Below are 14818 nucleotides of genomic sequence, written 5' to 3' on the forward strand. Positions count from 1 at the left end.
CTGATATTTGTGGGATTAATTTCCCACCCTCTAGCACACAAATAGGAAACCCTGGTGGCACAGTGGTTAAGTGCTACAGCTGTTAACCAAAGGGTCAGCAGTTCAAATCTGCCAGGCGCTCCTTGGAAACTCTATGGGTAAGTTCTACTCTGTCCTCTAGGGTCGCTATGAGTCGGAATCAACTCGACGGCACCCAGTTTGGTTTGGTTTAACACACAAATGTGTTACCAGTTAAGTCCAGAGTCATTGGTACTTCTTCTTTACTAAGTCCAATCAGCATAATGCCATCAATGTAATGGACCAGTGTGACATTTTGTGGAAGGAAAAGGCAATCAAGTTCCCCTCAGACTAAATTATGACATTAGGCTGGAGAGTTGATGTAGCTCTGAGGTAAGCAAGTGAAGGAGTATTTCTGTCCTTGCCAGCTGAAGGTAAACTGCTCCTGATGGTCCTTTGAAACAGGTACAGAGAAAAAGGCATTAGCTTGATCAATAGCTGCATTCCAGGTGCCAGGAGCTGTATTAATTTGCTCAAGCAAAGAAACTACATCTGGAACGGCAACTGCAATTGGATTTACCACCTGGTAAAGTTTTCAATAATCTAACGTCACTCTCGAAGACTCATCTCTTTTTTGCATAGGCCAAATAGGTGAGTCAAACGGGGATGTAGTGGGAATCACCACCCTTGCATTCTTGAAGCCCTTGATGGTGGCACTAATCTCTGAAATCACTCCAGGGATGCAGTTTATTTTTTGGTTTACCATTTTCCTAGGTAGGGGCAGTTCTAATGAGTTCCTTTTGGCCTTTCCTACCATAATAGCCTTTACTGCATTTGTTAGGGATCCAGTGTGGGGGTTCTGGCAGTTGCTGAGTATATCTATTCCAATTATGCATTCTGGAGCTGAGGAAATCACTACAGTGAGCCAATGAACCCTCTGTGAGATGGACATGAGGCCAGACTCCATCAATAACCTGACCTCCACATGCCCTAACTCTGAGTGGTGGATCACAGTGACTTTTTTGGGTCTCCTGGAATTAGTGTCAGTTCAGAGCCAGTATCCAGTGTTGTTGTTGTTACGTGCCATCAAGTCAGTTCCAGCTCATAGCAATCCTATGTGTCACAGAATGAAACACTGCCTAGCCCTGGGCCATCCTCACAATCATTGTTATGCTTGAGCCCATTGTTGCAATCACTGTGTCAATCCATCTCTTTGAAGGTCTTCCTCTTCTCCACTGACCCTGTACTTTACCAAGCATGATGTCCTCTTCTCCAGGAATGACCTCTCCTGACAATATGCCTGAAGTATGTAAGACTCAGTCTCACCATCCTTGCTTCTAAGGAGCATTCTGGTGGTACTTCTTCCAAAACAGATTCGTGCATTCTTTTGCAGTTCATGGTATTTCTCTGCCAACACCACAATTCAAAGGCATTAGTTCTCCTTCAGTCTTCCTTATTCATTGTGCAGCTTTCCCATGCATATGAGGTGACTGAAAACACCATGGCTTGGCTCAGGGGCATGTTAGCCTTCAAGGTGACATCTTTGTTTTCTTAACACTTTAAAGAGGTCTTTTGCAGCCAATTTGCTCAGTGCAATGCATCTTTTGATTTCTCAACTGCTGCTTCCATGGGTGTTGATTGTGGATCCAAGTAAAATGAAATCCTTGACAACCTTAATCTTTTCTCCGTTTATCATGTGTTGCTTATTGGTCCAGTTGTGAGGATTTTTGTTTTCTTTAAGTTGAGGCGTAATCCATATGGAAGGCTGTGGTTTTTGATCTTCATCAGTAAGTGCCTCAAGCCTTCTTCCCTTTCAAAAAGCAGGGTTGTGCCATCTGCATAATGCAGGTTGCTAATGAGTCTTCCTCCAATTCTGATGCCCTGTTCTTCTTCATACAGTCCATCTTCCCAGACACATAGTGACTCTATGTACAACAGAACAAAATATTGCCAAGTCCTGTGCCATCCTCACAATTGTTGCTGTGTTTGAGCCCATTGTTGCAGCCACTGCTCAATTCATCTCATTGAGGGTCTTAATCTTTTTAACTGAACCATTACCTCTCTAAGCTTTATGTCCTTCTCCAGGGACTAGTCCCTCTTGATAACGTGTTCAGAGTACATGAGATGAAGTATCACCATCCTCAATTCTAAGGAGCATTTTGAATACAGTTCTTCCAAGACAAATTTGTTCATTATCTCCAGTAGATAGCAGTAATAAACTCCCAAATGTGACAACCAGAAATGTCTCCAGACATTACCAATAATCCCCGGGGGTGGCAAGATGCCCATTTGAGAATCAATCTTCCAGTCCCCTCCCAAATGACACCTCTATAAGAAATTTTTAGGTACAATCCTTTCCTCTCCCTATCTACAATATTTTCTGTTTTTTAAATTTATTTATTTACTCTACCTTGTAATTGAATCATATTCTGCCATATTATTGTCATTATTTGTGACCAGGAATCCTTTTCATTTCCCTTTAGAAGGTGTTTGTATCCTTTGGAGACCACAGTGTGCAATTTAAAAAGACACCAAATCAAAAAACTACCCAGGTGCATTAGACCCTCAGAACGTATTCACTGTATGACTCTGGATGGGGTACATAATCTCTCTTATCCTTTTTTCACTTGTAAAAAGAAGATAAAATGTTAAAGTGAAGATTAATTTGGTATTAATTTTAAGCACAGTACCTGTCAGAAGTCGGCAAATGAAAATGGTTTACCAGAGAGAATAGAGTTGGGCCTTGGGGTTTGAACAGCAGAAACCTCCCTATGCCCTGGGAAGATGTTGCTCATCCCTGTGTCTCTGAGCCAGGTAAGGAGCAGCTGAGATTAGAACTTGTGATGAAGAGGTGTGAGCACTTACAAGTCAGGGTGGGTGTGGTGGGTAGATACTGCAGTTAGGTGCTGGCCTCAGGCACATGAAGAGGAGTTTCCTGGAGGTCTAGGCTCCTCTTCCATGCCAGCCACCTTCTTAGTTATTCTGCAGAACTGTTGCCCTGAAATGTGTCCAGTGTACATTATCAGCACCCATAGCCTAGAGTCACAAGAACTATGGAATATTGAGTCGAGATAAACTGGGTTAACAACATATAGTTTCTCAGAACCTCCTCTTCTCCTCTGCAAAATAGGGGTGGTAACAGATGTCTATTAAAGAAAATTGACTCCCTCTCCATTTATATTTAACTCTTAAACTTTCCCAGAAACTAACAACTTATGATGAAATAGAAGTTCTGGGAAAAGTTTAACTAATTAGATAAACCATAACTAGCCCATAGAATGCAGACACACAACCTTAATAAACCAATGCAATGTAAAGCCTCACTTTTAATAGCCCACATCTTGCTGATATGTGAATGACAATCATTCATTTAAAATTTTCCTTTTGGATAATATCCTGTTTGTACTGTATATAAGCTGATCAAAACTGTAACATGAAGAGCTAATCTCATTGGAGGAATATCCTGTGTTTGGGAAAAGTTTTTGGACTCAAGAAAACTTTTTAACTCCAACTGAGCTATTGATCAGATTTTTTAAAATAATATTTTAGAATTTTTGGTGAAAGTTTACAAAGCAAGGTAGGTTCCCAGTTGGCAATTTCAGCACAAGTGACATAAGTTATATTAAGCATAGTGTGTCACATTCTCTTTCTTTGTGTTTTTTTGTTCCATTTTCAGTAGCATGTTTCCTTGCCTCCTCATCTTCTTATCTTTGCCTTTGAGTACTTGTTGACCTTCGGGTCTCCTACTGATTGTGGTTAAGTAGAGCACCCATCTTACAGGTAATGTCCTTAACTCTGTGTGCCACTCTGCTATTTTGCTAAAAGGTGATCCCAGAGCACAGACTCAGTTCTAAGTTTAAAGAGTATCTCAGGGCAATAGTCTCAGGGAGTCCTCTGCTCTCTTCTGTTCCACTTTGTCTGACTTTTAATTAAGAATTTGAGCACTGCTCTACATTTTTCTCCCACTCTATCTGGGACCCCAGTCAGAACAGTCAGTGGTGGTAGCCAGGAACAAGTTAGTTTTTCTGGTCTCGGGATAGATGTATTTCTGGCTCCTATAGACTTTTTTCTTCTCTGACCCATTGGTTAACATTTTTCTGTTTGCTCCAGGCAAGTAGAGACCCGTAGATATGTTTTAGATGGCAGCTCACAAGCTTTCAAGATCCCAGATGCTACTCACTTCACTAGGATGTCGATCATGTTTTTTGTGAGCTATGTTACACCAATTGGCTGAGTTGTCCCATGAGACAATGATCCTAAGTTTTCAAATCCAGAAAGTCAATCTTGGAAGGTGTTTGGTTATGTCTGTGAAGGATCTGTGTTTGTGTCTTCAATGTATATAGGTGTCTGCACCCACATATTTGTATTTACATGTAGAGTTTAAGTTTTCGACTGCTAACCAAAAGGTCAGGTATTCAAATCCACCAGCTGCTCCTTGGGAACCCTATGGGGTAGTTCTATTCTGCCCATAGGGTTACTCCGAGTCAGAATAGACTGTTCGGCAACGGGTTTTTTGGAGGGTATATAGCCAGCAGTGGGATTGCTAGATCATCGGGTAGATCTATTTCCAATTTTGTGAAAGCACCATACTGTTTTCTTTGGTTGTTGTACCATTTTATAATCACATCAACAAAGGATCAGTGTTCTGACCTCCGCACCTCCAGGCAACATTTGTTTTTATCTGCTTTTTTTTTTCTATCAGTACCATGTCAGTTGGGGTAAATGGTTATCTCATAGTTTTGATTTTCATCTCTCTAATGGTTAATGATCATGAATATCTTTTCGTAAGTTTGTTAGCTGCTTGGATGTTCTCTTTGGTGAAGATTCTGTTCATGTTCTTTGCCCATTTTGTGATTGGGTTGTTTGTCTTTTTGTTGTTGAGTTGTTGCAATTATTTTTAGATTTTAGGGATTAGACTCTTATGTTGATCGGGTTTTTATATTGACATGTCTCACAGTGTGTAAATGGGAATCCATCAAAGTACTATATGCATAACATATAAATTAAGTGTACATGATAATTTCTGCAAAACTTAATCCTTCAAAGGAAGGGAAACCTCAATAATTCATTACTATTCTTTGTTAAATACCTGCTTTGTTCCTGGCATTGTGCTGATTATGTTCACCTACATTATCTCATTGAAATCTCAGAAGCCTAAAACATAGCAAGTGATGGTATTGTTGTCATTTGTTCCTGTGGAGTGGTTCTGACCTAGTGTCACCTTATGTATAACATTGTCTGAAGACATATTTTCCAACTACCAATGCTTCTTCGTTTCCTACTTTCACATTTCAATCACCAATAATTATCAATGCATCCTGATTGCATTTTCAATTAATTTCCGACTGTAGAAGTTGGTAGAAATCTTCAATTTCTTTACCTTTGGCCTTAGCGGGTGGTATATAAATTTGAATAACAGTCACATTAACTGGTCTTCCTTGTAGACATATGCATACTATCCTATCACTGACAGTGTTGTACTTCAGGGTAGCTCTTCAAATGTTCTTTTTTGATAATGAATGCAACACCATTCTTCTTCAAGTTGTCTTTCCCAGCATAGTAGACTATATGTTTGTCTGATTCAAAATGGCCAATACCAGTCCATTTCAGCTTACCAATGCCTAGGTTATCGATGTTTATGCATTCCACTTCATTATTGATGATTTCCAATTTTCCTGGATTCTTCATGTGTTCCACATTCCGATTGTTAATCAATGTTTGGAGTTATTTCTTCTCATTTTGAGCCATACCACACCAGCAAATGTAGGTCCCAAAAGCTTGACTCCATCCACATCATTAAGGTCGACTCTGCTTTGAGGTGGCAACTCTTCCCCTGTCATCATTTGAGTGCTTTCCAACCCAGGGGGCCTCATCTTCCGGCCCTATAACAGACAATGTTCCAAAGCTATCCATAAGGTTTTCACTGGCTAATTCTTTTTAGAATTAAACTGCTGGGCCCTTCTTCCTGCTCTGTCTAAGTCTGGAAACTCAGCTGAAACCTGTTCCCCATGGGTGACCCTGCTGGTATTTGAACACCAGTGGCATAGCTTCCAGATTCACAGCATAACGGAAGCCCCCACAGCATGACAGACTGACAGATGTGTGGGCGAGTAGGGGTTGGAACCAGACAATTTGTTTCTAGTCTAGGTTCCTCCAAATTGTCTAGTAGGGGGTGGAACAAGACAATTTGGAGGAACGTAACCTAGAAACAAAGAATGGTCTTTCACCTCTTTTCTGTTTTCTGTGGCTGGTCTGGAAACTCTGATGGAGTAGTGATTAAGTGCTATGGTTGCCAACCAAAAGTTGGCAGTTCGAATCCACCAATCACTCTTTGGAAACCCTATGGGGCATTTCTACTCTGTTCTATAGGAAGTATGGGTTGGAATAGACTCGACGGCCATGAGTTTGTTTGTTTACGGCTAGTTTTTCTCCATGTCAGCTTAAATTATGAATTGGGTCTCCTGGTGGCCATGTGGGCTTCATGAACTTTAAGGTAAGAATTTTGGATGTAGAATGGACCAGTGGTTTCAGACCGTACCTCTTCAGTGGAGAGGACTCAATGTCTGCTGAACAAGCCATGACAAGAATATGAAATGGAAACTCCTCTAGAAAATTTGCTCTGACTTCTCTGAGTTTCAGGTGATTAAATAACATCTACCTGTGAACATAGTGTTTATTTAAAAACTAGGCAATCTTCTGGATACCTTTATTCATCTTCAGCAGTCACTCTTAACTACTTCAGGAATTTTTCTGGGTTTTGTCTCTATGAAATCATATTGGTATTTCTAATTCATCAAGTTTAAATGTAATCTATACAATTACTGATAGGATAGATGAGGATTCAACTTTCTTGCACATTTCCTTTCCTCTCCTTCCATTTTCTGATTGCAGTCATTACACAATATAGGTAAACCAGTACTCACTCATCAATTCAGATATTGATTGAATGACTCGGGAGATTGTTAAAGAGAGAAACTGAGGGCAAGAGAAATTGATAGATTCCTGTAAGTACATGGGAAAATTTACAAAGGTCATTGACCAACGTAGAATGCACCCAAGAACACACAAAAGGAATAAGGAGACACAGTGATTATCAAATTGTGCAAGTCCCTTTATATGATAGGTTTTTTGTAGATCATAAAGTTGCTTAAATTTTACTGTGTACAAAAATTTAACTTTTCCCAGTTTACATTGGCTTTTGTTCTTTTCCATGAGAAACAATGCTTGGAATTTCTGAAGTAGCTAAGCTGTCTTTTTTATTTGCAACTTCCTGACAACACCTGAGAATCTGTGCAAATGAGCAGAGGCTGACCAGGCTACAAACACCACCTGGTGGCCAATATCAACTAACCTCAGGAAGGCCGGGGAGCATGGTTCAAATTAATCATGCTAAGGTTAGCCTTTTTGCTTAAATTTCTTTTGTATTTCCTCTCTCTTCTCTTTAAAAACTTGCTTTATCTGGCTTAAGATGAGTCTCCCTATTTGTCTAAATAGAGAGGATTCCCTGTGTGCACACAGATTAATTGATTGAATAAACACCATATGCTTTCTTTGTGCTACTGTTACTATTTTTTATTGGGCTGTCTGAAAGTGTTATTTGCCATAAAAAGGAGAATTATAACATAGAACACAGTTTTAGGCTCCTTCAGCCTGTTCTTCAAGCCAGTCTCACAGACAGACTAGTTTGACAGTCTTACCAGATGAACTTCAACTTGAATAAAGTTTATTGTGAGTCACCTATAAAACTGGATGTGGGTCACCTTCTGTTTTGTTTTTCTCCTGAGAGCTTAGCTTTGATCCAGAGACAGTTTTCTCTCTGGTTTTCCACTTGTGAGAGGAAACAGACTGTCAGATCTGCATTTGGAAGTGGCCAACCATAAAGAGAAACTCTGGTGGCATAGTGGTTAAGTGCTATGGCTGCTAACCAAAAGGTCGGCAGTTCAAATCCACCAGGCATTCCTTGGAAACTCTATGGGGCAGTTCTACTCTGTCCTATAGGGTCTATATGAGTTGGAATCAATTCAAGAGCAATGGGTTTTTTTTTTCTTTGTTTTTTTTTTTTGAACTATAAAGATGTGGCCCTAGGAAAAAGATGCATGAGTCTCACATTCCTACCAAACTTGCCAGCTCTCATAGAGTCATTTAAGTCTCAGGTCTCTCCTATTTCTGGAAAAGTTCTGCTTTTACATGTTATCTCATTTCTAATTCTTGTACCTATCTTTCTAAATGGTATAATTTAACCAAAGAAAATTTGGGCCTATAGTGGTTACGTTGGAGATTTTTCAAGATCAGTAAATTGGTTGATTTAAGCAGTCCACTAGATATAAGGGGATCCCTCACATCTCTAAGATATTGTGGTGCTTATTTTGATTGATTTGATGTAGCTTCTAAAAGTCAGAACAATTCCAAAAATGCCTCTGCAAAAGATTCTTTAAAAGGTGCAGAAGAGAGGGTTAAATCCCCGACTTCAGGAGAAGTAGCTTTTACTTTCTGCTCCCATATCTATATAGGTGTATGTTATGTGTGTGTCTTGTTCATCTAGTGCTGCTATAACAGAAATACAAGTGGATGGCTTTAACAAAGAGAAGTTTATTCTCCCATGATAAAAAAAAAAAAAAAGTAGGCTAAAATCTAAATTCAGGGTGTCAGCTTCAAGGGAAGTCTTTCTCTCTCTGTCGGCCTTCCCATCAATCTTCCCCTGGACTAGGAGCATCTCTGAGCAGGAACCCCGGGTTCAAAGGACAAGCTCTGCTCCTGGCACTGCTTTCTTGGTGGTATGAGGTCCCGCTTTCTCTCTGTTCACTTCTTTCTTTTATGCTACAAGAGATTCCCTCAAAACACAATCCAATCCTATGGATTGAGTCGTGCCTCACTAACACAACTGAGCCCATCCTCCCTCATTAACAGCATAGAGGCAGGATTTACAACATATAGGAAAATCACACAATACCTGGAATCATGGCTCAGCACAATTGATTCACATTTTTGGGGGGGAACGTAAATCAATCCATGACAGTGTGTATATGTCATATTTTTCTACCTCTGGATGCTATTACCAAATTAGGTAATCATATCCTTTCAAGAAGTTGTATTTTTATTAATTTCAAGATAAATGACCATTTAAAAAATTGAATAGTCCCATTATTATCAGAAATTAATGAAAGTGAATTTGTCATGACAAAAAAAAAATTTCAACAGCAATTATGTTTTTAGTATAACAGCTTAAACACGGTTTTCAAGCTCTTTTGGTAGATTAAATCTTGGATTTAGCCTAGATTAGGCAAGGTATACAAGATGGATTCTGTTAAAACCAGAGAGCAACTTTTGTTCTAATGTAAAATATCTAGCCATTCTAGAATGAGAAAAAAGTAAGTGTGGAACAAAGCTCTGTTTTTATGAAAAGTAATAGAAGGTTTGTGGTAAAGCGATGTTCTTACATTCAAAGCTAACTAAGACTTGATACGATTTTTGGAAATCTTTAGCATCAATTAATACACAAAGCTAGAATTTGGTTTTATCTTCTCTAAAATAACTAAATTTTCCTTAATAACTGGGTTGTGCTTAGGAAGACCTTTTAAAAGCTTCTTTTTATCTTCTATAAATCTGCTTTACCTTCTAGGCAAAGTTCCTGATCTTATGTTGACTTTATCATGTCCTTGATTGCTTAAGAAAATACAAATACAAATATCATTATTATCTCTTTGGTTATGTAGATATCCTAACATTGTTTCTCTATGACCCGAGATTCTATTTAACTAAATGTCAAACATCTCAAAATCTAATCTTAAATGATATCTTTATACCTAAAACTTGTCTTTTGGCATTTCCCAAGAGATCCCCAGAAAAGTCTCAACAGATTTATTTTCTTTCTACTTGTAAACAGAGAGGTTCTAAAAATTATTAGATTTATTTGAAATGTAATGATTCACTTGGAGAGTGTCATCAAATGAGAAGAGTGCCTTACAAGATTTGGGGACTTGAAGAAGAGATGAACTAATTCAAATCTGTTGGTACTGCAGGTGAAATCTGGTGACAAGTTCTTGGCTTGGCTTCCTAGCTTTGAAGGGACTTTTATAAATTTAGTCTGCAATTTCTTATGAAAACATTCAGCAAAGCAAATTTAAGAGGCCTATACATTTTTTTTTTTATATACAATAAATTACCATTCTTGCAACATCTGTGTAAATACTTATGATCAACCTGATTGTTATGGATTAAACTGAGTCTAACCTGGAAGAAGCTTGAGTGGCACAAGCTTTTTGTATCTGTTGCTAATCACAAGGTTGACAGTTCCAACCCACTCAATGGCATAATAGAACAAAAGGCCTGGTGATCTACTCCCTTAAACATTATAGCCAAGAAAACCCTATGGAGTAGTTGTACTTTTGTAACACATGGGGTTGTCATGAGGACAGTAGCTGACTGGGCAGCAGCTAACAACAATATTTGGTCTGGAATGCAATGTGGAAGGTAAACCACCTTGCTCCTATTTTGTGTTCAGGTCTGCATTTTGCCACAGTCAAGGTACATATGCATTTCTCTGAACTTCATTTTTTTATGAGCTTCAAATATCTTTACTCCCATCATATGTTAGAGAAGTACTGCTGTGATGTATGGAATTTGAGGCCAGTGTGATCCAGAGTCAGTAAACGATACTCACAAACACTTTGGCTGAGTAAGGCAGATATGTTTCTCCATTTTAAAGCTGGTTCAATTGAGATAGAAGAAGCCATGAAAGAATGTTGTTGCCTTGGCTGGCCATGAAAGTGAGCAGAACCAGAAATGCTGGTAGGAGCCAGGGTCATGACTGCCTTCTGGCAAGGCATGTACACCCTCCACCTGAACTCTCATTGGCTGTCCCTCCTAGCCTGGGTTTATAAAGCAGCAATTCTGAGTGTGTGAGACACCTTCAGGCTCTATTCTGCCTTCTGCTTCTCCTTGGTGTTGGGTTCTGAGATGGATAAGCGCTGCCTACTGCTGCTACTGAGCCTCTCCTTGCTGTTGGGCTTCTTGCAAGGTAAGCTTCTGGGGTCATAATAAGGGATAGTGGGGGTTGGGTATAGGTTTGCAGAACCCACACAGGCAGCTGTGGATTGTTGTTCCATGGGGAAGTGAGAAATGAGGTGCAAGAATGGTCCTGACCTTCCCTTTAGAGGTAGTCTTCACAGCCCCCATGCTACCCCCACTTGTTTTCCTCCTCCTAGGCCTCCACTCTTCTTTACTTTCTCCTTCACTTTTGGCCCCAAAATGCTCCTCTTCATTTCTTCCTCCTTTCTTCCCTGTTTTACTTCAGGCTCAACTTACCTCCCACACTAATATTGTCCTAGTGAAGTCACTGGACCAACACTCCAATCTGATATGTAAAAGAAATAACATCTATTGAAAGAACGAAGTGTAGTAGAGCATGCATCCAGTTTGGCCGTAATGGTATGCTCTGCCTTACAGGAAAAACAAAGACATTTAACAAATCTAGTGAGTACAGATCACAGTTTCACATGAAAGCAATCGCAAGATAGGAGGTGAGATTTACAAGGGTAGCAATTAACTGTAAAATTTTCTTTATTTCACAATCTAGGGTAACGCTAATCTCTCATACCTGATACTATTTAACGAAGGCAATTCTTCTAAAATGAAAAATATAAACAATTTTGTCATGGAAGTTTAATGATACGTTTACAGCTGGGCCAACTTAACTGGAATCTTTGGATACGGGGTGACGTTACTTAGGAAAGTGTAAATAAACTCTGCTTATTTAGCTGAAAGGAAAACAGAGATAAGGTCCAGATATTTGCTGAGGAAGTTCTTCTGAGGTACTTAAAACAATGTGTATATTTATAGGCTTTAATTTTGCTTTAACAGCTCAATGAAGTTTTTTCTATGACCAGCTACAGGAAATCTCTTAACGAACACAACTGAGGTTTGTTTTTCAAACAGCAAACTTTAACAGAAGCCTAATGGTTTTCAGGAGTGTAAAGTAAAACCTTCAGTTTAATTTCAGAATGGAGTGCTTCACTTTAGTCCTGAAATCCCCTGAAATAGACCTACCGCCACCTCAAAATTTAAAAGTTCCTCACATAGTATTAATTCACGATACTCTCAAATTCCTCAAGCTTCCTTTCTGAGAGCTGTAAATTTGAGCTGAAAGGGATCTAAGAAAGTTCTTTGTGTGTGAAGAGGACAGATAACTAGGGTTGTTCTGAAATGACTGCGAGAAGGATTCCAGGGTCACAGCACGTGAGGCCTGGGGGAGCTGCAATGTAGGCCTTAATTTTCTCCCTACTGGAAAACAGTCCATTTCAGGAAGCCTGAGTACTTGTGAATATAGAAATTCTGTCTTGCTTAGGCACAAGCCTTGCCCCACAGGGAAAGGTGCCTCCTCTCCACAAAGGCCCTTGGTGCAGGTCCCCCAAAGATGCAGGAGAGGCTCCACTGATTGAAGCCAACCACAGAGAAATGAAATCACTCTTTTAGCACAATAACCAACACCAATGCGTGTGGAGACCTGACCATCATTCATACTAGATGTGGTATGAACAATGTGGGCGTGGTGGTGGGCACCATCTTCTGAAAGAGCCTCATTATGCTGTTTTGGGCATTCCAGCTCTACGTTGTCACCAGTGCTTTCGTGTCAGACCTGATGGGAGTTGCCAACATCGAAGAGCCATCTGCACAGCCAAGGAAAATGAGGAGTGCCTTCAGAGGAAGTATTATAATGGTAGGTGGTAAAAGAGAAGCCCTCTTGTCCTGACCCTTTCCAAATTTTCAAGAGATGGTTCTCTCAGCAGCCCTGGGAGCTTGAGCAGAGAGTGAGAGAGAGTCTTTTTCCCGCTAAAGAGTTGGGACAGGGCCCTGTGGTTCTGGTGCAGTGTTGCCACTGACTCTTAAAGGGACCAGTATACCTAAAAGGAGAAAAAGGATTTGCTAAAGGATCTCTGGGCCCTTGGGTTCTCCCTCCCACTACCTGTGGAGCTCTGTCCTTTTTTAGATTCTAGCCTCCTTCATTTGCTTTGCTCCTCCTTTCTGTATAATTTATTTTAAATTTGTTGAGGCTTATTTTATGGCCACTGGTATGGATTGAAATATGTCCCCCCAGTATAAAAAATATACATATATAAATCCTAACCTCTATGCCTGTGGTTATAATCCCATTTGAGAATTGGTTGTCTTTGTTTTGTTAATGAGCCAGGGTGTAGGGTATGTCTTGAGTCGTTCTCTAATGGAAGAAATTAGAAAAACAAGCAAGATGCTATTAGATTTTAAGGGATGACAGGAATTGGGCTGTAAATATTCCACTGGGGCATATTTGTGGTTGGGCTTTCAGGTAACCAGGGCTCAGTAGGAAGGATTTAGGGTTTGGGGAGGTCGACCCATCAGGGGTCCACCTCAGTCATCTCAGTCCCTTCCCACCAAGCAGCAGCCTACTGTTTAACCTGACTCACTGAGTCACTGATTCTTCCTCTTCCAAGAAAAGTTTACTGCTTACCTCTTAGGTGGCAAATGTTTGCCTTCTTGGAGAGGACTCACAAAGGCAAAAAATAAGGATCCCCTTTCTTGTCTTTCTTCTTCTCCAGATAACAGGTACCTCCATGGATACCAGGACTGTAGGGCCAACTGCACCAACATGACCGCAGTCCAAGGACCTTATACAATGGTTCTTTCATGCTGCAAAGACAGGAATTTCTGTAACAGAATGTATAACCTTTGATTTTGATCCCAAGCTTTGGTTCTCCAGCTCAGCCCTTCTCATTTCTCATGTGTAAGCCTCAAAGGACTGGGCTCTTTTTCCCCAACATTGTCCAAGTCCTGAAATATGCTCTCTTCCTAACTCCAAGTGCTCAGATTTTAGGCGCTCAATCCAACTGATAGAGGTTTTCTCTCTCCCACCAACTGCGGAGCTCTGTCATTTCTTAGACTCTGGTCTCCTTCATTTGCTTTGTTCCTCCCTTCTGTATAATTCATTTTAAATTTGTTGAGATTTGTTTTATGGTCATTGGTATGGATTGAAATACGTCCCCCCAAAATATGTGTTATGAATCCTAAAGTTTATGCCTGTGGTTACAATCCCCTTTGAGAACGGGTTGTCTTTGTTATGTTAATGAGCCAGGATTAATGTAGGATATGTCTTGAGTCAATCTCATTTTAGATACAGAAGAAGTTAAAAAAGCAAACAGAGCTGAGATGATGTAAGATAGATGCCAAGGCACATGGAGATCTCCAAGGCACCCAGGAAGCAGAAGCTGAAGAGACAAGAGAACTAATAGAGTGAGAAAGCCTTCCCCTTGAGTTAGCCCTCTGACTTTGGATTTCTAACCTTCAAAGCTGTGCAAAAATAAATTTTTGTTTGTTAAAGCCATCCTCTTGTGGTATTTCTGTTATAGAAGCACCAGATAACTAACACAGCTACAGCAATAGTCTGTCTTCATGAATGTTCCAGAGCAGTTGAAAGGAAGGGATATTTCACTACTGCTGTGTATTCTACAGATGCCAATTAGGACTCATTATCTGACAATGTATTTAGGTATTTCATCTAGTGGGTTTTTTTTTTTTTTTGGTCAGCTTGTTCTATTGATTACTAAGAGTTTTGAAATCTGTAGGGATTATTATGAGTTGATCTATTTCTTTGTTTCCATTGGTGTTGCTTTATGCATTTTGAAATTGTTAGTACATAAAACAGTCAGGATTATTATGTATTCTTGGTGTACAGACATTTTTATAACTAAGTAATATCCTTCTTTATTCCTGATAATATTCATTTTCCTGGCAAAACAGCCTCTTCAGCTTTCCTTGGGTTAGTATTTACATGATATATCTTTCTATATCC

The 14818-nt window shown here is 39.7% G+C and overlaps 1 protein-coding gene across 1 annotated transcript in view; it reads left to right on the forward strand.

Moving 5' to 3' along the window:
• Window positions 1–10933: 10933 nt before the first annotated feature.
• The window catches only part of LOC126079001 (protein PIP-1-like), a 152596-nt gene continuing 148711 nt past the window's right edge, over window positions 10934–14818 (forward strand). The window contains exons 1-2 of the mRNA XM_049889874.1: window positions 10934–11014; window positions 12599–12712. Coding sequence (XP_049745831.1) covers window positions 10954–11014; window positions 12599–12712 — 175 coding nt within the window. The 5' untranslated portion in view covers window positions 10934–10953. The remainder of the gene's footprint in view (window positions 11015–12598; window positions 12713–14818) is intronic.

Source organism: Elephas maximus, chromosome 7 (assembly GCF_024166365.1).
Source record: "Elephas maximus indicus isolate mEleMax1 chromosome 7, mEleMax1 primary haplotype, whole genome shotgun sequence".
NCBI lineage: Eukaryota > Metazoa > Chordata > Mammalia > Proboscidea > Elephantidae > Elephas > Elephas maximus.